The sequence below is a fragment of the Anticarsia gemmatalis genome, chromosome 17 (genome assembly GCF_050436995.1).
Source record: "Anticarsia gemmatalis isolate Benzon Research Colony breed Stoneville strain chromosome 17, ilAntGemm2 primary, whole genome shotgun sequence".
Taxonomy (NCBI): domain Eukaryota; kingdom Metazoa; phylum Arthropoda; class Insecta; order Lepidoptera; family Erebidae; genus Anticarsia; species Anticarsia gemmatalis.
Genome location: NC_134761.1, coordinates 4,957,451 through 4,983,416, shown reverse-complemented (window position 1 = coordinate 4,983,416; position 25,966 = coordinate 4,957,451). Strand labels below are relative to the sequence as shown.

At 37.7% G+C, this 25,966-nt stretch overlaps 1 protein-coding gene across 1 annotated transcript in view; it reads right to left on the bottom strand.

The window, feature by feature from the left end:
• Positions 1 to 25,966, bottom strand: part of LOC142979968 (zinc carboxypeptidase A 1-like) — a 48,867-nt gene that overhangs the window by 21,613 nt on the left and 1,288 nt on the right. Inside the window, exon 4 of the mRNA XM_076125217.1 lies at positions 24,584 to 25,924. Coding sequence (XP_075981332.1) covers positions 25,316 to 25,924 — 609 coding nt within the window. The 3' untranslated portion in view covers positions 24,584 to 25,315. The remainder of the gene's footprint in view (positions 1 to 24,583; positions 25,925 to 25,966) is intronic.

The window sequence follows — 25,966 nt, the reverse complement described above, 5'->3', positions numbered from 1 at the left end:
CGGACACACGAGCGTGGGGCGACTGCGTGCGGGAGCGTGCGGGACCTCCGACCTCCGGCGGTCCTACTCAATGGCCACAATCAAGCCTCTACCCTCATTTAAATATCAAAACAGCCTCTTTACGCGCGGTTAGCCAACGCTCTATCTCCACCCGTGCCCGCAACATAACACAAACAAATTAATTCGAATAATGAACCCTAATAAATAGGGATCTGTTTACCCCATAAAGAATAAATGTTATAATAATTGGGGCAAGAGGCTACGAATTTACAGTTTTGAATTCCAAATTTCGGAGGGGTGAATTAATTTGGTGCGTATTTCAAGAACAATATTGTAATAATACAATGAAAAGTTTTGCGGCCCACCTCGCGCCAAATTATTGAGTTTGATAGGTTTCGTCTACCTGCCGTACGAGTACCTGACGCGATATTTAATTTCTCAAACTTTCTAAACTTCGAACAACTTCCGAATCATTGAATAGTCAAAGAATAACTCCTCGTGTAATGAGCTCGCAGCATTACAGAGCTTGTTGGGCTTGAACTTTTTGAGATATTTTTACTTAATATTTAAAAAAAAGCGTCATCCGTGAACTGTACAAAGGGAAGACAAGTGTCAAGATTAAGCATCAGGGGAGTTCTGCGGTGCTCGGCGCGGCGACTGCATGAAAATACAGTCTAAAATTGTTAACGGACTATAAAACTGCACAAAGGCTTTTCAATTAAAACTTTCAATGGCGTCCTGGCGCTAATTATAGCACGGCCCAGGGACATCTATTAGTATAAAATAAAGCGCAAACCGCGGCGGCGACAGCGCGTCGCACCGCCGCCGCGCCGCACCGCGCATTGCCGCGTCGGCCCTCGCCTAAGTGAATTCCGTTAATTAAACCATAAAAACTTCGATAAATTAAGATCCCAGCCAATTCCCCTCTCTAATATAGTCGTGGCTCGAAAGATTTCAGATGCAAACGACATCGATACAGGCGGCCGGTGGGGAATGGCGACATAAATTGTGTCGTGTTCCGGCCCCTCCACGTTTGTTTGTGGCTTCATTTAATTTTACTTATTGTACTGGTCTGCAATAAAGCCGATCACTTTGTTACTTCGTAAAACTCTTTGATAATGATACTAATAACAACATCTTATTGGATATTAGGTTATTAAGCTATGTTGGTTAAGTAACAAAGTTCTTTGCTTACTCTTTCTGTAAGGACAATCCAGATTAGTAAAAACTGCTTCAATTTATTTTTATTTATTGAAATGTTATACTAAAGGCTAGTTGTTACTTAGTAAAATATAAAATCATCCGTTCCTTTGATATTAATTAAATAAAGTTATTGATGAGTTAATAACTGTGGGTGTTGCACATGCATTTTTAATGAAGAAAGCTTAAATTCACATTGCAACTAATCAGTGCAACATGGAAGCTATTTATATAACGAGAGTGTTTCTCTGTTTTACTGGACAAAGAAACTCCATACGATAATTAGGTACGGTAAAGCAATCCAACTGATAAGCGATAAGGCGCACCCAGCACACAGTATGGAAATTTTCATTAGTGAAATTTGAGGTTAAGTGGTGTGTGTGTTTTAGGTAATTGGTCCGTGTATGGCCCGCACCCGCCAAGGCTTATACCCCTACTTTTTGTTGGTGTTCCATCAATTTCATAACGTTTTTGGGCTTTGCTAACTTCATTATGTTGTGTAAATGAATGCATGATTTTGTTTCGTTGACTTATGTGCGAACGATAGAAGAGGGGCGATTCAAAAGATACGTTAAATTCAGGTGTGTTATTTTATCACTATAGAGCATTCTTTGTAAACGTGGATAGCTCGGTTGCCTTAATAGATATTTCAGTAAGGTTTTGCAGGAAGATAACTTAACTTAAATTTGGTTTGCTTGGTGATTGGTACATAGATACACAAGAAACGAACACATTTTTCATAAAATTAAATAGGTAGATGGTTGAAGTAAACGGAAAAGTGAAAATAAGATTAAATAGAATAAATGTAAAGCTGCAATTCCTGAAAGTCAAATACCACTCAACAAACTAACGTACTTAATATTAAAATATTGCTTGAGAATACACGTTCCTAGCATTCCTCCTTTTGCCTTTGCGTTTCGACGACATTTCGCTACAAACAGGTAAAGATAAAGTCAAAAGTTAAACATTCACAAAAAAATAAGCTAAAGAGCTCGGTGCACTAAACAGTATTCGAGTGAAGTTGAAAAGCGTTCTCAAACAGAAGTTTGCACTGAAAGCAAATCCCAGAGAACATCTGTCGTGGAAAGCCAACATTTTCCACCAATAAAATCTTTTTCGAGAACATTCGCTCGTCTGCACACCACCAACAGGTGGCTCCTTTTATCAATTTGAATGTAATTGCCGTTTGCTAGAGTTTTTGTCGAGTCTGGTCAGTCTTTATTTAGTCGGGACGGATGTTAAGTATCTGGGAAAATGTCCCTTTGACATTTCCCTTTTAATTTGGAAGCTTATTTCTTTAAGATTTTCTATATATTAGAATTTATTATGTACTATTTAAGATTCATACACATGCACTAGATCATTATGTAGACCGATCAGTGATTGGGGGATCAAACTCATTTATTATAGAGTCAGTACATCTTATTACTAGTAGTACATCTGGATCATAGTAATATAGAGAGATTAGGGTACTACTTTTTATTAGCCTGTTTAATCGTCACTCGTCACCTACTGAAACATATTACCCAGTGAATGTACAGTGTGAACACAGTGGCACATAGGAGCGGTGTCCACACACAACAACGCTACGTAAATAATGACAGCTCAGTCGTCTGACTGCCAGAACTTACACAAATACACATCAAAATGTTCGGACGTGAAGCACACACCGAAAATGGCACTTCAAAGTACTTGCACTGTGTGTGAGGCGGAACACTTCAGCGTGTGTAATGGCCACGTTTGCAGCTAAAAGCCACTGAGCTAGTGTCAATCAAGCGGGAAAGCCACTCCACTCCATTCCGGACTACAGTGCGTTATCTGTTGAAAGTACGCGGCTACATCGCTCTGTAATCCTACCGTATGCCACGTTAAACAATACACGGCCAACAAGCAAATTTCGGTATTATTCCTTTCACGCAAAGATGATAGTGGCATGAAATAATTCGCCACATGCCGTAGCCGTGTCGGCGAAGCAAGTTTATTCGACGCCCGCAGCGGACGGCGGGCACAAGACGCGTCAAGATTTAAGTAGTTTACGCCAGGAAGTCCGATGCCGTCTTGTTTGGTCTGTGAAACTCGCTAACTCGATATTGCACGCTCACTTTATGCCCAAGTTTAATGTCACGCTCTGCCACCGGCTTGCCTCTTATATTCGCCGCGGGAAACATTTATTAGTTTTCTCGTCGGTGCAACAAGTCCAACTTTTGTGTTTCGGTGTTCTTCTTTTGGTTTTCAATAACTTCCCCATTGAACTGCTATAAAGCTTTTCAACACTCAAACAGAGTTCGTGAAGTGAGTGTATTTTCGTGGATATTGTTTCTCCGTCGGGGAACTTTGTTCATTTTTTGGAGAATCGTTTACGAGTCTACTGACTAAAGTCAGTTTGCGTCGCTTCGTTGTAAATATTAAGTATCAAATAGCTAAAGTGAAATAATCATTCTTACTCTTTTAACTGTGTACAAAAGAGCTTTATTTGGGCATAAAGTATAAGAATAATAAGCCAAACAAGTGCTGCATCACTTAGCGGCTAATAAAAATCTTCAAACAACGGAGCGTTTTACGCGGTCATTAGGGTATAAAAGCGAACAGCTCTATAAGGCAGTGCTCCGTGTAAAGCGATCCAGTTAAATTGCGGCGGACGCAATCTGGGAACACGGCGTAAAAGAGGCATTAAGTGCCGCAGACTGAGACGAGCGCAGAGCGGGACCGTATGACTGTAGCGGTCCACGGGACGAGAGACAGACGTTGTGGTGTATGAGCACATGGTATATGATACTTGTATGCTATGCCATTTCCGAGGGTAATAATGTAAAATTCGTCATATTAATGTTTGTATAAATCGTCACTATATTATTAATATGTAGGAATTTCGTATTTTTCTAATAGCATAACATAAGGAATCAAAATTAATTCTCTAATTTTGTTTTTATATTCGCAATATTCGAGGTACTATCGGTCTCTTCATTCTTTCCTTAGACTATACGGCTTGTAGACATAAGTTGTTATGCGCCAATAACCTCATGATACTGTTCGGTCGCGTAATATCATAATACCCTCATAGTCGTAAGGGCAAGTGGGGCCGTAATATTCACAAAGTTGCCAACTGAAGCTCAGACTGCGGTCGTGAGCTTAGCTCGCTTGTATTTTGTTTACTCTTTATTCGTAATCGTCTAGTCTGCAGGTGTCTCACTAACTTGCACGAAATGTAAACTAAAATTGTTTGCATTGTTTAATAAAATATTTTGTTAATATTTTTGCTAGTTTTGCGAAATATTGTACATAATATTATACTACAACAAAGTCTCATAACTCTACATTTTCAACTCGATAAATTCAACTTCTAAATCAAAATTGTGTTTCAGAATTCAAAGTCATCGTTCCGCTACTAAATTGAACGCTTCGCAAGTTTACACTAATAATCCAACGTGCCAACCGCGACCACGTTGTAAAGGCACGTGTTCAACAGACGGAGAAAATAAACCCTCCACGTGAACTCGACAACCTGCACTTGTCTTAACCTGGGAAATAAAACAGTACGTGATATCGGCTGTCGGTACATTCGCCGAGTGTTGCCAGACAAATATTTTTCCATTTCCACAATTCCACTTTCCACGACCCACCCCAAATCGAGGATTAGGAGCGTGCTTCACTCCGGACGCTTTGTTTTGTCGGTCGATGCTAGATGCAGCTATGTACTTATTGGCAAATCGTTTATGCCTGAGAGACAGTTCAATGAGTTTACTAAATTGAATGTTATGTTAGAAGTTTCCGACTTTGGTAAACCGAAAGTAGAAAAAGAAGCTATTTTTGTAAGAGTTTATCTAAAAACGTCAAAATATACATTGGTGTGTAACGATACCGGTGTTGTGAGTGATCCACAAAAGCGGGCACATATCGATCAGCAAACAAGCGCTCTCCGAGTAGCCAGGTGTCCCCCGCGCAAACACTACACCCTCCGCGGGCCCACTCGCGCGCCGCCCCGGGCTCTACATCAAAATGACGACGGAAATCCCATATTGCCTACATCGGGGACGGAAGCACGATTTTATAAGTTAAGGGATTTGTGTCAATATTGTACTAGGATAGGACGGACCCACCGCGAGCTACATTATGTCGGTTACATCCGCGAGCATCCTCTCGCCTCGCGCTCGCGACGCAATCCCAAACTTTATTAATTTAAGACGACTCCCCGTAATATTAACAGAGCAGCGAACACATTTGTTAATCGTTCGTCGAGTTCTCGACGAATTGTTAAGTAAGTATTTTTGTTAGGCCCTCTTGTTCGAAATTCGTAAGTAAGTGTATCCTGATTTATGGAATACATTTAAACCGTTCACGCTTCACGTCCCTGTCAAGAAAAATACGAAAATATGATCGCGGAGAGATAAAGTTTGACGAGGAAAGTTGGGCAATGTTTGGATAGCTGCTGATACGAGTAGGCGCTCCACACGAGTACCTCTGAGTGCTCACTCAGTCTTCGTGTGCACAGATTGCTTACAATATAACGTTTCGTACAATTTCTGCGTATTTAGCTGTTCCTATGTTGCTTTAAATGTTTTCCGAACGAGAGTTTTGCGCTTTTTAAACAAACATCGATTAAGTTCTAATAACCGTGTTATTTCCTGCGCTTCGTAGGTTACGAAACTCAAATAAATACAGCAACATCGCATGTTATTAATATGCGTACAATCTTTAATTCATGCCGAAAACAAATTTTAAAACGTACTCATCCGTGCACTCGCTCGAGCACATGTTCATTAAAATCTTAATAACATCGTATCTCAATTACATGCTTGTACCTGAGCACAAAGCTTGCGTTTACGTAATATTTAGTAGCGGTACATTTGGAAATGCGAGCAGCTAGGGTCGCGGTTAATTAAATATGTTAAAGGGTGTTGTTTAAGACAAAGAAAGCGAGCCCCGACGTCGCGTCGGTGGCCGTGGCGACGAAGCCGAGGGAAGCTTGTGCGGCGCGCGCGCCTTTATAGCACAACACCTCATTGTGAACTAGTTAACAGTAATAAAGGAAATAAATTTGATACTTAGTTAAAATTATATACTGATAATAAACTGACTTGAATAATGTTTCAAACGGAGGTACATACATTAAAATGAAACTACCCAAATAAAAATGTAACTGTTCATACCTAATAATAAATACTCGATAGCAATTTGAAATAAGCACTTGTAAGCTTTGACCGCCCTATAGATCGCGCCGCGAAACAAAGTTAACACACAACCGCGACACGGCGGCGGCGGCGGAGGGCTTCTTAAATTATTCTCCAAAAGATTTTCTAATTTGTTCTCTCGTCTCAGACTCCTTTACGAGTAACGGGGACCGCAGGCACGAACACATGCGGTCCCGATCCCTCGCAAGGACCATTATAGGCCTACCGCCGCCCTCACAGAGTGTTTTATACGTCGCTCGACGTTCGTCTTTTGCTGTTCTAACCTTACACCGTAAAATGTACTTTAACACTTATTAATATGGTTCAAAATGCATTAATATGTCACCACACGTGTTTGGTTGTATTCGCGCCGCGTGCGCCCTTTGGGTAATGTTACGTAATAGGTAAGAGGCTGTGATTTTGTCAAAGGTAAGAAAATTGGTTACGTTAGTGGGTAATCTCGGCTACCGGGATAAATGTGAATTATGTGTCTGCGAATTAATCTGTGGGGGTTTTATATCGACGCGGTGGCATTATTGAAGTTTGCAGGAAACTTTGAGGAAGTGATGTAACAGCGCCCGCGTATTTCCCAGAGTTACATATTATTGATGTAAATTGTTATTTATAGATTTCGCTTAATATCAGACACACGTTCTGAGCAGTGAAATCACTTTTCCCTTTAGGTACTCTATCTAAGACCCCTATAACTAATAATTCCTCACATTTACTTATTAAAAACATGTATGCTAACAACTAATCAGCCCAATTCGTATAGAAAAAGACAAACCTCATTTCAATAATATAATAAATAGATAAGTAAAAAAAAAGTAACCACTACATAATAATATCAACTATATCGACTCATGTTATGTTAATATCTTCAAAGTTCTTCAATAGGAAATTATATTTGAAATGAATTTTCTATGAAAAACAACGTAGAGAGTTCAAATGCACTGGGAACAGCTTTATTGTTAATCTGAGGCCAGTTTTATTCGATCTAATGAATATTTATCGTAAAAAAGATTAAAACTGCGAAAATTATGAAATCATCCAACCAGAAAACGTTACAAAGAAATAAAGGAAAATTGCTGAGTTTACTTCAAAACTAACTAAAAGCATCACATTTTTGTGCTTAACTGAATTACGCACAAAAGAAAGCTTTCTGAGAATATCAAAGAAACGAAAAAAAATTAAAAATTCAAAGTTTAATTACATTAACCGCTGCGGCGGCGCGGCGATACTTCATTTCTATAACGAGATGCAAGGGCTCTCAGTCTCACTTTGGTTGCGTGACCTAATTTAAGGGCACGTTATTTTGCTCACTTAATTTGCCTCATTCGTGTTTGCTCTACGAATGAGGAACCTCTGCCGCAAGAATTTTTATTTTTCTTCTGCGTAAAGTTAATTGAGTGGGGCGAGGGGCGAGTGCACCGCTCCGTCGCCGCTCCGCCACCGCACCGGTCCGCCACCGCCCGCGCCGAATCGCGCCGCGATACGCTCAACCTCTATAAACATTTATTGTCGCTCTACATCTCACTAACTTCACTTTTACAGAGTTTTATGTCCGAAAAATTTACGCGAGGAACGTTACTTTGCGGCCTTTATTGCGACGCTGGAATGCCGCGGGCACACTGCCGTAATTGAATGTAATTTCGTTAGCTTCTTTCGTTTACCGCTGTAAAATAAAATTTTACGTCTTATTTATTGTCACAAGCTACAATATCTGTGCACCGGAGCTTTCCTCTCGCACGTACGACACGACAATAAAATGGTCCTAATAAAGCCCGAGCAATCACTACATATTTTAATGTACTTTATCAAATAAAATTTAAGAGACATTATTGTCGTCGATGTGTATTTAGAGAAGAAAATGTTTATCACCAATAAAACTGAATGCGGCAGTATTGCGAGTGGCTCCCGAGCGTCGAACGAGTTTAATTAATTTGAACGAGACCTGTATAAGTACGAACCCAATTCAATTAGTAGTTAAAAAAGTAAATAGCATATTGATCCGACCGCGCCGACTTATTGAAGCCCAATACGCGACGCAGTTAATGGAAAACTCATATTTTCCAGATGTCATTTATTTTGCTGTAAACAATGAAAATAAATGAAGATGAATTTGACAAGTTAAATAACTTCTGCGGCAGGATAGTGAAATAATATAAAAAGGAAATCCGATAAGAATGATGATATTTTCAACCGCGGTCCATTCATCATGTATGCAAAATGCACTGGCTCATATTGAGGAATGTAGTTATTTTTCAGAAACCGTGCATCATTTTAACATTATTTTCTATTTAATCATGAAAAAGATAAGAAAAAATAGTGAAATACTACAAAGAAGTCAAGACCTCTACACGCACGCTTCTCGCTGTATGACTCTGTCCTATATCACATTTTTGTAAAATTGTTTTTAGTAACAGCGGTGGCGCAGTTAAGTTATTATCATGATATGGAAAATGTATCGCGGGCATTATTTTATATTGTCATTGACGTAATGTGTATTAATTTCCCGAAAAACTGAAAAATCAATAAGTTATTATCTGGGGCTGTGCGTTGTACGTCAAGTCATGACACCCAGTAATAAGGCTTTTAAAATGCGCCCATTCGTTATGAAAATGTTAACGAATGTCGAATATTTATTTGCTCGTTAAAAATAATAGAGTTGTACCCTACTTCCTTAGTGTCGTATGTCGATAGTGATCGGACATGTTCATTGCGCATCCCCTACTATATGTAGCCGTCGTTTCGTGTTTTTAATTTTGTAATTAAGTTATAAACTGTATTTTGTTTGATGAAGACTTTTATTGCACCATTTATGAGCGGGTTTTAATTATAACAGTACTTGATGGCATTTACTAAACGTTTATTAGTCCGAGGGACAGTGTGGGCTACTGGTTCTTAATCAATAGATAACGTTTTTAAACAGTAGGCATGGTTAAACACTAACGGTGTGGCAGAACTTGAAAAACAAGAAGGTAGAACTCGAAGTTGTTTTAAAAAAAAAAAAAAAATTGAGTATTTAGGATCATACTGAGGTTGATTTTGATAAAGATGAATATAGCATAAGCATAATAGGCTATAGCTAGGTATAGACATTGTGATGTAATTAGTTTATTACCGAATATAGACTAGACATGTATAGATTGTATAGATTGTCAGACGTTAATGAAGCGTTTAATATCGAAGACATATTTGTATAGATGCACGGTGGAATGTATGTCGGCCGCATTGCTATGCAAGCCTCGCTTCAAAATTACACGTCTCAGATATCGATATGTGATACTAATTGATATGTATGTGACAGCACAGGTTAATGATTTAGACGCTCTGCTATTTGTACTTAATTAAGAGCATTGTGTTTGATTAATAGCATCAGGTGTTACATTAAAACTGTAATTCGAGACATGTATTTAAAATAATGAGTCTTTCGTCCCCACCAGATCTTTGTCTGCAATTATCACATTCATATGATTCTAAAGCTTTTTAGGCTTCGCCACTTTCTACATCGACAAGCCATAAGGTTCATAGAAAATAAAAAGGCGTGTTTCATATTCTTAAGCAATAATTTAGTGGACTGCGGTCAGACGGTACATCCATTGTGATCACGCGTCTCCCCCAGCTTTTCAACTTTACAACCATAAGACGGGAATCCATAAACAAACAGACAAAGGCACTGATACTGTGAAATATATATTTTTAGAGTGCGTGAACGTCACGTAGTGAGCTGCCATATTTCGTCGCGTCATTATTTCGCCTTACGCTTTGACTCTTCACCGTGGGGTTTTACTTCAAGGGCCCGTTGTCATGACAACGCCAGCTCGACGGATTTGTCGAAAATGCGGCGCACAGCATACAGATTATCCCGTATTTTAATGTAGGGAACACGCTCGAGGCATCCGGCCGGCACGCAAAACTTGTTCACTAGGTAAATAGTTTAAGTTTGAGCTCCGTTGTTGTTACACAATATTGCGTTATAAAGTCATTTTCGTGTAATGTCAGCGGGCTGCGGGCTGCGGGTGAGTTCGCAACTTGATTTAGACGAGCGACGCCTGGCTTCTCGACTATGCTCACGTTGAGTTATGTGCCCGTCACTCTTCTCACGTAATTAGTTAACTAAAAACTTATGTAATTGTATTTTGTGCGAGCAACGAGAGCTAGCACAGGTGTTTGTTAGTGTAGTAATTCACTATGTTACCCATGTCCTTTCTAGCTAGCAAAGCTTCCAAAAGGCATATCTTGGAATTTTCACGTGTCTGTTCAACTAAACTACGGCTAGAAGAAAATTATTACTTGAAAATATTAAATGTCATTAAAATTTCTATTAGCGATTTTTTTAGCCAAAATATAAAATACACATTTTGACAAAAATCCCAATTCTATTCTTTTATTTTATATTTTTTAGATCTTAACTGTGGTAAGTAAGTACTTGCTATACATATACGCGATGTATATGTTTCTACTCATGTTATTCAAAGGTTCTGATCTTTATTAACGAACGTATCGCAAGCCGTAAAGCCCAATAATTAATACATAGAGCAATTCCGCCGCCCTACTCACCTGTAAATAAACAAAGGAGTCACTAATAAAACATTTAACCTGAGGAACAAAGAAGACCAAAAAAGGCGCAATTAATTCTGTAGCGGCCACAACAGTTGCAATATGTGAAGCCATTAATTTAATTCAGTGTACGTGCGGCCCCGAGACACGGTTTTAACCTTAATTGAGATTTAAGAACATCTGGGGGTGGGATGTTTTTGTGTTTGGATGCAGCCTCGGGCAAGACGCTCCCTCGCTCTCCTCCGCAGCCTCCTAAGAAGTATCAACTGTACCGAGCCAAGGTACGTGTATAGGTATCCGCTTTGCCTTTTATAATTCAGTTGTTTGCACGCCGCTGCGCACTTTTAGCTCGCCTAATTAAATGTTAAGTGACTTATTGTGACTTCGTAATCTTACTAAATAAATGGGATTTTTTTCCGTCTTTAAATAAATTGGTTTGCAAAAATATTTAGGTTTGATGAGAGGACAGTAATAATGTAGAGACGTATTGGTTTCATATAAAAGTGCATTTTCATTCATATGTCATTCATATTTACATAAGATGAAACTAGATTGCATATCTAACAAAAGAGAACGACTGGGTCACGAATAACTGAACACTTTTAGGCTTAATGTTTAACTCCATTCGCTCTTTTGAATATTTATGAAATAACAAGATATCTCAGATACTTGTCGGTTTGTTCCCTAATGGGCTGCTTACAATAGATGTACAAAAAATATTTTTCCAATTTCAAGCTCGTTCAGTCCCCCAGGCAATTCTCATTCCACCTACATTATTTGAACAACGTTTCTCCGAAATTCAGACACTGAACATCATCGTGTCATAATTAACGAAACAAAATTTAACTACAGCTATCAAAAATAGATGCAAGAATACCGTGGTGCCCGCTTAAAAGGTTTTTGTAAAATATACCTAATATTTTATTCTCAAAGCAAAGATACGTAATACGTACAAGGCGCTTAATATCTTTACAACTTCATACAAAATTCGTTGTATCTAATTCGAGGCTTATCTTGCCATCTGTAATCTCGCCCTCGTTGCCTACTGCCAAGGAGATACCTCAAATACCTCCCGCCCCGGCGCCCGCGCCGCGCACCTCACCCCTCGTCGCCCTCGAGCACCCTCAGCCCTTGAGTTCTTAGACGAAGTTCATAATACCCTATTAGTGGCGCACACGACCGACAAACATACTGTACGTACTACCTAGTTGACTTACACACGTGTTAATTTTTAACGGCTGTTATTGATTATTGTAAGGCTGTATGCACAATGGTTAGTAATTTTGCATTATTTTTTCACTTTTAACCTTTTACTATGCATACTGTCTTTTACAAGAGAGATTATATGTCTTCAGAGGTAATTTTTAGGAGTCGAACGGTGTTATCTTTGAAATGAACTTTAGCAGAGATAGCAACCAAGAGTCCAAGTTAAGAGATTACTCGTTCTGTATCTAAATATTCGATTATAACACAAAACACATGTCATAAGATTCAATACGTACAACTCTACCTAATTTACTTCCCAAAAAATATAATAAAACAGGCTGGAATCATATTCGCAGTATAAATAGGTAAGTAATATCTCCCACAGGGACGGGGTTCACTGGAGCGGCTAATAAATCTGTTGACAATCTTTAATTCGTTCGCATCGTCAGTGCGGCCGTCTCTTCATAAAAATGAAATCTCCCTTTTAAGAACACCCCTCATTTGTACATTGTCTAATGTTAATATTTCGAAATTATATCATGTTTCAAATATTTAGATTAGAAACGTTTTGAAATTTGCTTGCAATGGACAATTGGAATTTAAGCACAGTGTAATAGTAGAAACTTTGCAGCTATATTTGAAACTGCAGAACATTCAACGAGCCAGTCTAGCGCAGACACGGATCTACATGCAATAAACGTCCCCCAACTATCTGTTAAAACGGCAACTAGCCTAATAATGTCGTATAAAACGCAGACTGCAGTTAAATACACATGTTGTTCTGACGAGCGCTCGTTCACGACTGGCCGCGTCCGGCCGTCGCGCGTAAATTGTAGCCCGTGCCTATTGAGGGTACACGGACAAAACCCGAATTACCGCCAAATGGGACGCTGTAATTTGTACATTGCCGGTGAAGCTCGACTGAGAGAAATTGCTCCCTGTGCTATAACTGCTATATAGGTCACATCTCAGATCGTTACGATCTACGTTAGTATTTACATGTTCTCATTTAACCCCTCTCACTTAATCGAGGAAGTATATTTGTCACTACACCATTTTATTTATATCTAATCTTATTTAGAGCTAAAGGAGTATCGACCTTATTTGCTCACAATACATGTCGACGGAAAGAAATGGCATGAAAACCGTAATCTCTAAATGTTATGGAAAACCTATCGAAAACTGAAACAATGCACTCTAGATTAATCTGCGAAACACAAATACAATATGCATAGCAATAGTATTTGACGCGAGCTTGTATGCAATAGAAATGAACGGCAAATCACAAAGGGCACAATGACCATTAGTCGGGATCTAGCAGGCTTAGTGAGCTATACAATGGAGCTTTTCCAGTGAAACCATCCTCGTTGCGCAACCTCTATCCGTGAAAATACCTATGTTAGTTTCAGAGTGATGTGATGAAATGTACTCGTACGGTTACTATGCATGTTTGATGAGGTACGGATTATAGACTGCTAGTTGTAATCTGTGATCATTCGGCATTTAGTCATTTAATTTTTCTTTACAGACGATTGTATCTGTAAAATGTGTACTGTATCTGTTAAGCCCTCATTTAGCCCTGAATTGTATTCTAACTAATGGAAGTAAGTCACTATTTGCGGTGAATAGGTAAGGACGCCACTTACCCAATTATTGGCATTTTGAGTTAAACTCCTGTTGCCATGTTACGGGGATATTAGGGGTTACCCATTAACTGGAATGACTATAGAACATTTCAATTAATCTGTATGTACGGTAGTTAAAGGACAGTTTGTGGTTGGAGTATTAACTCTAATTTTAGTTGCGTAAATACTAGATTATTAAAAATATTACCTAATATTATTCTACAACGTTTAAACTCGCTACGAAAAATGGGATTAAAATCAAACAAAAAACTTTCTATTCACTTTACTAAAAGTCGACACTTTAATATTAAACGTTGAAGTTTGGTAAATTTAATAATTTGGCAACGTGGTCCTGAGGGATGCACGCGGAAACTAAATAATGTCTTAAAATGTGAAAGTTTTTGAGCGAGAGCATTGGTCGGGGCTCCCGGCAGACGTTCGTACGAAGCCGCTGAGGGTGCAACTAGTTTGGCACGAAGTTATTTCGTGGTATGGCATCCCTTGAGCTTCTATAAACAACGGTGCACAGAGCATGCCGCGGATACAGATTAAATAATTATTTTTATAATTTTTTTGATAGAACAATTCGGTTATGATTCTTTGCCAATCGTATTGGGTCTATAGGGCCCTGTTGTAATTTGCCTGTCCATAATTTTATCGTCATTATAACTTCATCGATGATGCTAGTAGTTTTACCAGGTATTAAATGTTGATAAAATGATCTTTATGACATAGTTGACTGCTAATGCATTTATAATCCTTATCTTGTCAATCTGCTATTTTATGTGGTGGTTAATGATATGCATCGCCGTGACTCATATTCATTCATTTATAACTCGCCTGTTACCGCTCAGACACCGTCTCCCAAAGGAATAGGTGTGTCATATGTTTTGCGCCAACATTAAAGTTGCGTTGTCAGTTTTTATAATATATTGCGATAACATTTAAAGTACCCAAATTATTTTTATAACAGAAAATATACCTAGCTACGGTGGAAATTCGCAATTTTCTATTCTAGACTGCTGTAAAAAAAGGCAACACAGCATCCTACTCGTTAGAAATAAATTTATAATTTGACTGATGTATAAACCTCAAAAGTAAATCTCCTAAATTTGAAAATGCAAATATGAATTCTGAAAAAACGTAGAACTAAGTCATCTCGTTGCATATAAAATTGTAAAACAAACACGAGAGGTTGCATTGCTCTGTGCTCGCATGTCTGAGCTCATGCGGGTTGACGTATTTATTATTTATTTGGGAATTCTCGAGGCGACCGGCGCGGGCGGTGTAGTCAGAATTATGGAAAAATAACTCATCTCCTGCGATGTATTGACTTCGCCCGCAGACGAGGAAATAGAGGCGCGCATCCTTTCGGGAATTGCATCTTTTCAAGTCTGTTCAATGTTGCTACTACGTTTAGGTTATTACTTGAAAGTCGGTGAAAAGCCAGAGAAGTATTCTACGAATGATTTTCTGTGTAGTGACTTCTTTATTTCTGTGCCAGGCATTAAAATAGTAAATTTATTTATAGACAATATTTGCTGTACCGCGGCAACATACAGACTAATCGAACCGTCATAAATATAAAGAATGAAATCGGTTAAAAACGCAATCGAAGGCACAAAGGCACAGACAAAACCGCCGAGTTATTATGACTCCATAAGAAAGGCTACTTTAAACGAAACGCAGATTTCAATAACAGAGGAGTTCATTGAATAGCGTTACCTCATAACATTTTTATTGTACAATAAGAGTTTTTCCGTCGACAGGGGAGCGTAAACGGTCTGATATTGCTTATATCGGAAGATTAGGGTGATGTTATACAGGGAGATGAGCGAGAAATGAACGAGCGCAGGAACTTTCTGATCCAAAGCTATGATTTACATTCAGGCATAAAAATTACTACAAAGTTTTAATTAACGACCAATAATTATTTATAAAAGCTACAGTAAATTGTTAGTTGCGTGACATGATCTCTTCCTTGCTGCAGTAAACCTAAGTTGTACGAGAATGAAACCGCAGTCGCGCCACACGTAAAGCGACTTACAAACTATGATTATTGAGTTCCGCCGAGGAATGTACTTGTACTGCATCAATATATTTATATTGAGATCTTAAACTCATATGAGCTTGTTAGAAACACCGAGTTATGAGATCTTGGGGAAAAACTCAGTGGGTTGTGATACACTTTATTATGATACACGTAGCAGCTTGAAGAACTCTTATTTCGATTATTTTCGTCTTTGATAATAAATACATAACTATGATCATGCTATACTTGTAATAGCGTTTGAATAATTCCAATTTAATTAACTACCGTCTACAAACTATCAAAAACGGAATGCAATTAGTACTTAACTGCATGTGCAAACACCATTCGAAAAACCTCTTAAAAACTTTTAACCTGACAAACAACTCATTAACCATTTAAGCTTAATTCCGTCAGTAAAAACGCACCCTAAAATAGGGAATAAAGTTTTATTCTTAAGATTAGAGGAGTGGGGAACGATATCGTGCAGTAAAGTTGAGATAAACAGAGTCTGAGGCGCGCAGACAGCCTGTAAACTATTTTCCATGTCAGCGAAAGTGCGCGTTTATGAACACCAAGTTTATGATTCAGGGGACCGCGCCGCTATAAACCGGTACAGGCGGCTCCAGGTGATAAACTCAAGCTTGCGGTTAGTAAATTCTAGCTGCATTTTAACGAGTGCTCTTTTGAATTATTTCACGGCTTTTAAACACGAAGTGTGAGTGCAGATTGCTGCGTTTATTGCTTACATGAATCGTGAGCGGATTTTTAAGCGGTTTCGTTTGTGCCTGCCTGTGGTTCTCCTAATTGAATTGGCATTTGTGCGAATGTATAATGGATCCACAGTTAGTATTTTATTGCAGAAATATGTATATAAGTTTGGAAATGTATAATAGTTATCGAAATATTATTAATCATGCTATTTCCTTTTCCCATGTAACATTTTGTAAAAATTTTCAAAAAGTACAAGTAGCTATTTAATGGTACTATGTTTGCGTTTCGACATCGATCTAGTTGACGAGGAAATAATGCCAGAAACACAAATGCTATTCCATTTCAGTTTCGACTACGATATTTGCTCGCAGGTTGTCTATGGGACGTTGGGCTTTCCACCGGCGGACGATTTCCGCTCTCTGGACTCCATTTCCGGCTTCCTTCGACCGTCTACACTCAACCTTGTATTGCCAATATGCCGAATTGTGTGAAATTGTCTTTGTGCCTTAACTACTTAAAATAAGTTCATCGTTTATAAAAAACGATATAACAAGTATTGGTACCCGTTTGTTATTAAATTATGTGGTTATTTAAAATATTATAAGTTTTATCTTCTTATAGAATTAGGTAAGGCTGATAAACATATGAATTAACTGTAGCAGAAGTTAATTACTTCCTAACTAAGTAGTCTCTATAAATATATACGAGAATCATATAGATGATAACAGAAATGACAGTCTATTACGAAATGGAAGTAAGCAACTCCATTCAACCACGAGCTCCCCTCAATAATAAAAATGTCACTGCAACCTGTAAGACGAAACTCCAGTACCACAAGGGGGCGCGGAGGAGCCACAATATTGCAAGATACATGTCCGAACTGATCTCATGCCTGTTGACTTTGTTTTCGAGTAGTTCCTTCATATTGTATAGACCCCGGGACATAGTTTACCCCACTTGAAAAAATGAATGGCCGAAAATACCCAAACCCCAACATTCTTCAACAGTAAGCAGCTTTAGTTTAGTAGAAGGTTTATTATTTTTTATTGCAAGTAATTGGGTACGTCCTATTATTGAGAGCCACTTGTTTCATTATTATGTCCGTTTTGAGTGTAACCCTTGCAAGTGGGTAATATTATATTTGGATATCTAATAATGTCTGCTCACGCACTATAAAAGTAGTTTTGGTTTAATGCTATATATTATTTTATGTATTATATAATGCTACAATAATGTGACTATTATTATATTTTTTTATCATAATAAGTATGTATGAATACATCTATGAGATATATTCTTTTGAATGGGCTCAAAGTCGCAATAAAAGAAGCAAGCACTAAACGAATCATAGGTACCTATAATAATTGATTATTAATTGTGTAGCCTAAGACCCTATCAAAAATATTTATTTAGTGTAGATACCTCCTTATGAACTCCTTAACCATCAAAATCTTTTAGACAAACTTTTAATTTATTTATTGCTTTACTTCGTAGAAATGTCGGTACTCCCTTCTATGTTCTACAATGGGTTTGAGTAAATATAAACAAACGGAAAAATAACAAGAGTGAATACGAAATGAAGTTGTACAAAGTTGTCCGTGTTATTGTAACGGATCGATCCGAAAATATCGTAATGAAAACCTGGAACGTCACACTGTTTTTATACTCCTTAGAAAATACTTGTAACCTATTTATTTTAATGGAAACTGTTACTAGGTTTTTTCTTAGAACAATTTAAATGGAAAGTGCCGTTCGCGTTTATTGCCACAGCGCCTGACGCAACTTATAGGGCAATGTAATAGAAGACATTTTCTGGAAAAATCTAGTTGGGTAAAGTTCCAGCGATTGTATTCAAGGTTTCGAATATGACTTGAGGAAATTTACTTGAGTTAGCGGAAATGTTTAATAATAGTTTAGATATAATGATAAATTTACAGACATTAAGGGTCCATATGAGACAAAATATTGTGCAGGGAAGCCTACGAACAATGTACATAAAACGATGTGGAAAAAGCTAGATTTCCGTAAAAGCCTTCCCAATAACAATGTTGTTTTAAAGTACCACTAGGCACTTCACTAAAATTGAGTTGCTGCGGATGTATCGATTTTATTTTATTACACCCTTTGTGATAATAGTATTGATTTTTGATAACATTGCAGCGAATTTGAACTGCGAAGCGTCATAAGCCTAATCCCATAATCTATGACAAAATATCAGACGGGCGTAAATAATTCAGATGTATTCAGTAATGCGAAGTATCTGGTAGGAATACTGCGTTATGGGTATCCGTGCTTATTTTATTCTGCCTTTTTTTATAAAGAAAATATGTTTTCAGGAACGCTTTCAAATGAAATCGTATCATAAGTTCGATATATCATCGGTAGAATTGACAAAAGCAAAACTGGCGACAAGCAAATTTCCGTGCAACCGGATCCAGACACTCATACACGTACTAATTTATCGCTCTCATTCGATCGAAGGCTCGGAGGGGCAGATATATCGCGTCGCAACTCAAACACGCACTCGACGTAAGTGAATAAATGGGTAATTCGACACCGGCTCGTTCCGATATTTCTTGAGAGGAACTTGGGAAACTCACCCTCACCCCGCACCTACTTGTACAAAGTCGATCAATCATCGCCGTGGCCGCCGACCGATCAACGGCTGAACTCTTTCATTTATCTAATGAGTTCTGTGCCCACACCCTATGTTTGCCGGGCGGGGTCGTGATGCTTCGACACGTCTTGATGAATTAATCGGCCGGAAACGAGTACGTAACCTTCTAATAATGTTACATAGTTTCTTTATTAATTTTACGGAAGAGAGTTGTTATTGTTGTTTAGAGCGGATTGTGGTTCAATTAGTAGTTAACATTCAAGCACATGCTTTGCGTTAATTAACTCATATATTTGAAAATTATTGTTACTTACTACCTAATACCCAAAACAATATTTTGTCCAACAATTCATGTTACCGATGAAATGTTTATTCAATTTTGATGTAAACTATTTTCTATAAAACATTCCAGCTCTTATCGGCATCATCGACATAAAACATTGAAATCGATAAAATATGCGCACGTGCGAAACCCTAAACAACGCTCAACTATGCTACCAATTTTCTGTAAAATAAAAAATCTATTTCCCGTTAAATAAATACACTTGAAAAAAACTATTAAATATATATTATAAGCTCGCGAATATAAGTCTTATTAGGTACCTAATTGACCGACCGCAACGTAGTCTCTTAGTGTGTAATGCCGTAAACACTTTTATAACACCTTCGTTTAGAAAGGTAGCCGAAAAGCTTACCCTACCAATATGCAGCAAGAAAACCTTATTCCTCCATTTAAAGGTAGCAAAACAATAAAAACAGTTGTGAGAGGGCACAAAGTGCATCGTCTACTAAGCCCTCTGTCAGACTTAATGTTAGATTCAAGCTTAACCAGATCTGAAACGCGCTGGCCTTAATCCACTTAAAATAACAGCGCGGCTAATGTTCTGCCGCAGAACGACGTTTCTTATTGTCCTGTGTCGCAAGGATTTTGAGCCAATTTATAACAAGTTATAGATAGTCTACTTCTAAGGAAGCAGCTGTTTCGAGCGAAAATGTCTCGATTGTACCGTAATAGAGGCTTCCAGCAATTTGTGTTTCTGGATAGTTATTCGGAATTTTATCGGTATACTATCTCGTTTAATTTGCGTCTGGCAATTTTTGATGTATTTTTTCGGGTGATATCCTTACTACATATAATATTAACGTTAGGAAGTTTGATGATATTCGAAGTAAAATTACTTAACCGTCCCATTTGCGTTCTCTACCAAGAATTTTCTTATAGAATACGAACCTACACATTCTTAATTGACATGGAATCGCACTTAGCTTCTTATCAAGCATACCAATGAGTTACGTGTATATAGGTGAGCAGTCTAAAGGTAAAATAGAAGACTTTTTACGGCAAACGGAGAATAAAGAGACGATTTAAGCTGTAAGTGTAAAGTGTTTAGCAGTAAACCTGAGAACTAACCAAAAGTCGATTTACCTAAAGATTTATTTCAATGCGGTGTTTGCCAAACTCCATAATGTACTTGTGCGTCTCAATTTTGAGGGAAATTAGTTTTGAGCAGTTCTGAGTTGGCAAGTTGTTGATATCCCCCGGGTGTGAAGCGTTTTAGAGCGAACGGTACACATCCTGCAGTTAAAAGCATTCAACTTCTGACGTAAAGTTTTAACTCTAATTGAACTTTAAATTGTCATGCGATATACGCCAAAGATAGAAGAATCGACAGCAGTACATGGTTCGCTAATTACTTTTAATAATATGAGCAACAAAGGCGGCGTGCCGCGGCTTGGCGCGCGCCGACAAAAAGTCGCGCGTGCGAGTTGTGATGAGCGATCGCTACAACCGTCCAACTTCACGGACCGGTGTTCATTAGAACTTAGACTTGTATGAATTTTCGCCAACTTTCCGACGTAATGAACACTAAAAGGAGGTAAGTTTGAACGCTTCAAATTTTAATACTCCCGCTGTACGGTTCGCGGCGGACACGGTTTAATACTAAATTGGCCGTATGGAATTCATAGAGTACCGTCAGAGTTAGAAATCCAATATCCTTTCTAACTTCGTGTTAAATGAACTTTACCTCCTGTTTGTCTGACTTTTAAATTATCTTTGCAATGCTTTCAAATAGACAAGATTCGTAAAATCTGAGTGTGTTTTGTGTAATATAATTAAAACTGGTGTTTACTGGTTGGAACTTCGTCACCTTGAGTGTAAAATGTAAGGAAAGTATTATTCGGGCCTTTTTTACTTATTTTCGTCTGCAGATAGTAATGTTAATTTTGGGTAGTACCTCTTTCATACGTTCTTAGAAAGATATCTTATTACGACGCCTTTAATAAATCTCTGAGAATTTGGTTATATAAAGGATCAACTTCAAGGAAAAGTAAAACGGTCATTGATTTCAGAAACATGTGAATGATATCGGTAGCTCAAACTTATAACCGGTCAATCTGTGCGGTTTTCCCTTTGCACAGAAGTGTACAAATGTATAAAACCAGAATTCAACTCTTTTGGGTTCGCGTCCCAATAAATATTAAATATCAGTGTGACGGGTCCTTTGAAGTGGCCCGTAGAAGGGTCGTCAACTAACCTATTGTAACTTGTCGAATTAAATTCCAAAGGCAACCGATACCGATGTTTCGTGTTATAAATAGCAGATATATGTACATGTAATAGTTGGGCCTACAGTCACCAGTCACTGACTGTGGGTGAGAATGTGGGTGATTAATCAGTTGGAAAACTGATGACATGGCAATATCAGTTCTCATTACAATTGAGAGAAAGGTAAGTTGGAAATACTCAAAATTATTTGGCGAGTTTTTGAAAGATGACTTTTATTTAATGTCAAGGTACTCCTCATATTCCTTTTCCTGGTTTTACTATTGAAATGTTATTGGTTTGTTCGCCTTTGATAAATAATAATTTCCTTACAAATTATCACTGAAAACCTGTTAGGAAGAAAACACAAACATGAAAAATACAACGCCGGTATGTAGAGACTTGTAACATAAATAGCGATAGAATCCTGAAAAAATGTCCAATTCGATAAGTAATATTTGCGTAAACGTCACAAGTTCTTTGTAACACATCGGACTTCATCCACTTTCTATATAAGACCTTTTATGTAAACATATTCCTCAAACAACATAAATTTTAGCGATAAATTTATTCCTTATATGAATTTCAAAATAAATTGTGTAAAAATATTTCAAAATTGCTTTAGCTATTCACAGCAGTATTTTTTTTGCTTTTCATTGCTTTATTTGAATGAAAAAAATTGATCTGAATTTAGATGTAAAGAATTCTGGTTTTTAAAGACTGTCATTTTTGAATTACCACTACCCTTATTTTGTTAGACTTCCATAAAAATCAATGAGTAATTCTAACTAAACCATAATTTTGCGAAAATTCCACGAGTGAAGTGGCAAATACTTTGTTAAAAATGTTGACGCAGAATAAAGGTATATAATCGCAATACCAACGAAAATACTTCACAGATTCTTAAAAAAATGAAGCAAAAAGGTCCGTAATATTTCTCAGACACTCCCTCAATATTTTCCCGTCAAATAACTCAATAATAAAATGTTAACATAATTTTTTCAAAGTTTGGCGAGCATTGATTGACCAAATATTTTTCCAAATCATCCTAACTCAGAAAACCCAGAATTTTATTGGTGATCAGAAAATTTCCTGCATTTTTTGGTCTTAACCAGACCTCTATCAACTTTATAAAATTAAATATGATGCTATAATATTAAATAATATTTATGATATTATCTTGTTTTCTTGATATTCATTGAAATACAGCCCAGAAAACCTTCTTTACTATTGCCCAGAAAATTATAATCAAATTATAACAAGGCATTATTTTTTCTAATCTATCCTAGCATAGTTCCGTTAAGTATTTTCTTATAACAAGACTTAGATGTGTTACAATAACGTTTACGCTTATACTACTCATCGAATGAAACATTGAGGTAAAAACGTTCAATTCAAATGTCATTTTTACTGACTTAAACATAGATGGTGCACGTTTTGTCAGTATGTGGGCGAGTGTTTAGCTCTAAGCACCCGCATACTACGCTTATCGCAGTGATACGCGGCTCGACTCGTTAATGAGACCGATCGATACACCGCACTTCTTATCAACACTCCAAACTTTAGTTATGAAACTAGTGTCCCCTCTGTTTATTTGTCCCTTGTTCCTCCGTATCATATCAAAAGATTGCCCTATTTCTACCACTAGCTTATGCAAAATGCAAGTTTCGAATCCGGAAATACTTATTTAGTTTTTTTCAGACGCAGAATTACAAAAGTTGCTAAAATCTGTCATTTTTTAGCAAAGAAATGTATCTTTCTTTGAAATTTGCAACTATTTTAATAAAACACGCCATAAGGGTTCAATTTGTGTCAAAAACTTGATTTTTATTCATTTAAAGTAAGACAAATACTAAAAACTTCGATTAAGTATAATATTTATCGAGTTTCAAAAAGTTACGAAGATTTGCGGACTAAACCTTTAAATTTTCCAAGGGTTTATACTCCGTCGTCATTTAATTTAATGTGTATTATATTTTATGTATGGATATCCTGTCAAAAAGTCGGAGTCATTCCTATTTGCCGATATAAAGAATAACCTAAGCTCCTAAATAAACCAAAGTCCGGAACCTAAAAATCATTTTAAGACAAGATAATATACACAGAGATACAGATACAAATTATATCATAGTAAGACGAAAATGTTATTACTTTCTTTTTATAACCAATGTTTTATTTTAACCAGAGTTTTCCCGTTACACAAGATAATTAAATGTAAAGCTCGATTTTGAATTTTGTTGGCTTATAACGAGAGAAGAAGAAAGAAAAGTCTACTTTATTACGATGTAAAATGCATTTATATTCTTGTTATACTTAATTTGCGAATATTTCATTTTACAATGTTGAAATATAAGCATACTTAGAAGAAACCCAATGCAAATCTTTTAAGAAAAGTCCAGCTTTTCTAAATATCCCCATTTTTATTGGAATAACTTTAAAAAACTTGGTTAAAGTAAAAAATCAACCTCTAAACTTAATTCATTGACTTATATCGCGATTTAATAGGAAAACTTTTATGTTTTTAACAAAATACCGTCAAAAAATGTTATTTCATTGAATATAAGTATTACGAAGCGACAAAACCCCCTGCAATTATTTTTCCCGGTTCATATTGCAGAAAAGTAATATTTCAGCGGAATTTTCAGCCAGGAAGGCAAGAAATTTAATATTACAAGGCCCTCGTTGCTAATTAGCGCAAAAGACTGCTATCGGGGTGTTTATTAGCAGTTAATAGAATTGCGGAGCTCAGCAGGCGGGAGAAGGCGCCGCTTCCGCGCCCGACGCCCGTCGCTCGCCAACCTGTTGCCGACGGGACCGCCTTCCGCCCATTCGTCGCACAGCTTTTCCGGATTCTATGCTCCTACTTATGGTACAAGTCTCAACCCGCGCTGTAAAAAATCTTATCTATTTACTTACCTCTTTTTTTGACCTGATTGATGTACGCCCGGCTGCTTTGCCGACTCGTTCATTTTAAATACACAAAATTAATTAACTACAAAAAACAACTGAATTGAATATTTTGCATCTGTCAAGATTTTTAAAAGTTTTGTCAGAATAAACTCAAAAAAATATAAAAACCACTACAAAATAATAAATTGTCAACGAGAAATTATATGCGGAATTGGTAACAAAATAAACTTAGGAATAAAATAGTTCTGTTTGAGCGCGAGCGGCGGCAGAGTTCGAGTTAGAGTTAAAGTCGAGAGAGATACTAGGAGAGCAAGGGACCCGGAGAGGTGCCAGGGCGAGGCGCCTTGCCGCCGCCGCGGCTGACTACAGAATGGTAGCGGGCTGAACGGCATCGGGCCCCACCCCTAGCGCCTGCGCGTTTCAGCCACCCCACCGCGCATGACCGACATCCTACCGAAAAGTGGAAAAGTGACTCCTCCAACGTAGATACACCATTATGTACTAAATAAATATTGTATCGTAATAGATGCCGATCCCAGTACATAATTTTGACCTAGTTGAAGATTTTTTATGCTCGATTTGGACTACGTAATTTGCGGAAATTTCAATAGTGATATCAGGATCGCGATTGTGTTTCTCTTTCTTATATACCTCTAATGTACGCCCCGTCCACACATAGGTAGCTCGCTAGCAGGTGCGATTGAAAGGCAACCTAATGTTATATCAAAACAAGGTTTATTATTTCAATCTTCCGTATTTTTTCTCGTTAGTGAGCGCGTTGTAAAGTTCTTTTATGCCACTGAAATATGCATTTCTTAGCGTAGCCTCGTAACCCTTCGGCATAGTTTGAAACATAGACATTATGCGGTAGTTAGAACTTAGGAACACGCGCATCTCAAAGGACAAGTAAATGCCTAGATCATATGCAAAGTCAACGCTATGGCCGCAATGAGCTTTGCCTTCCGACTCATAAATACTACTATTTGTGAACACATGGACGCCTCCCGCTCTTTGATTCACTCGGGAGCTAACTTCAGCTGCGATCTTACTAAGTGCATTTATATTGGAAGGAGTAGTCTTCGAGTGTGCGTATGGATAACTAATAGAGTGACCATCGCGTCTGATCGACAGATACATTTTGGCATCTTTTTTGTGTTTGCTCAATATATTCTGTAAAAATATTGTCTCGTTTTCTGAAGCAGCTGTCGGTCCGGGATAAATAGGCGAGAATCCCCAGTCAACTCTCGGACACGCGCTCCATTGCGCGTCAAAGTTCCGACTCACATCTACGCCAAAACTTGTGTCGTCCGTTAAAGGTGTTAAATTTTTCTTCCAAGTTGCACTGGTCTATAAAACACCAAATGTTATTATCAAAGGGTCTTTAAAAAA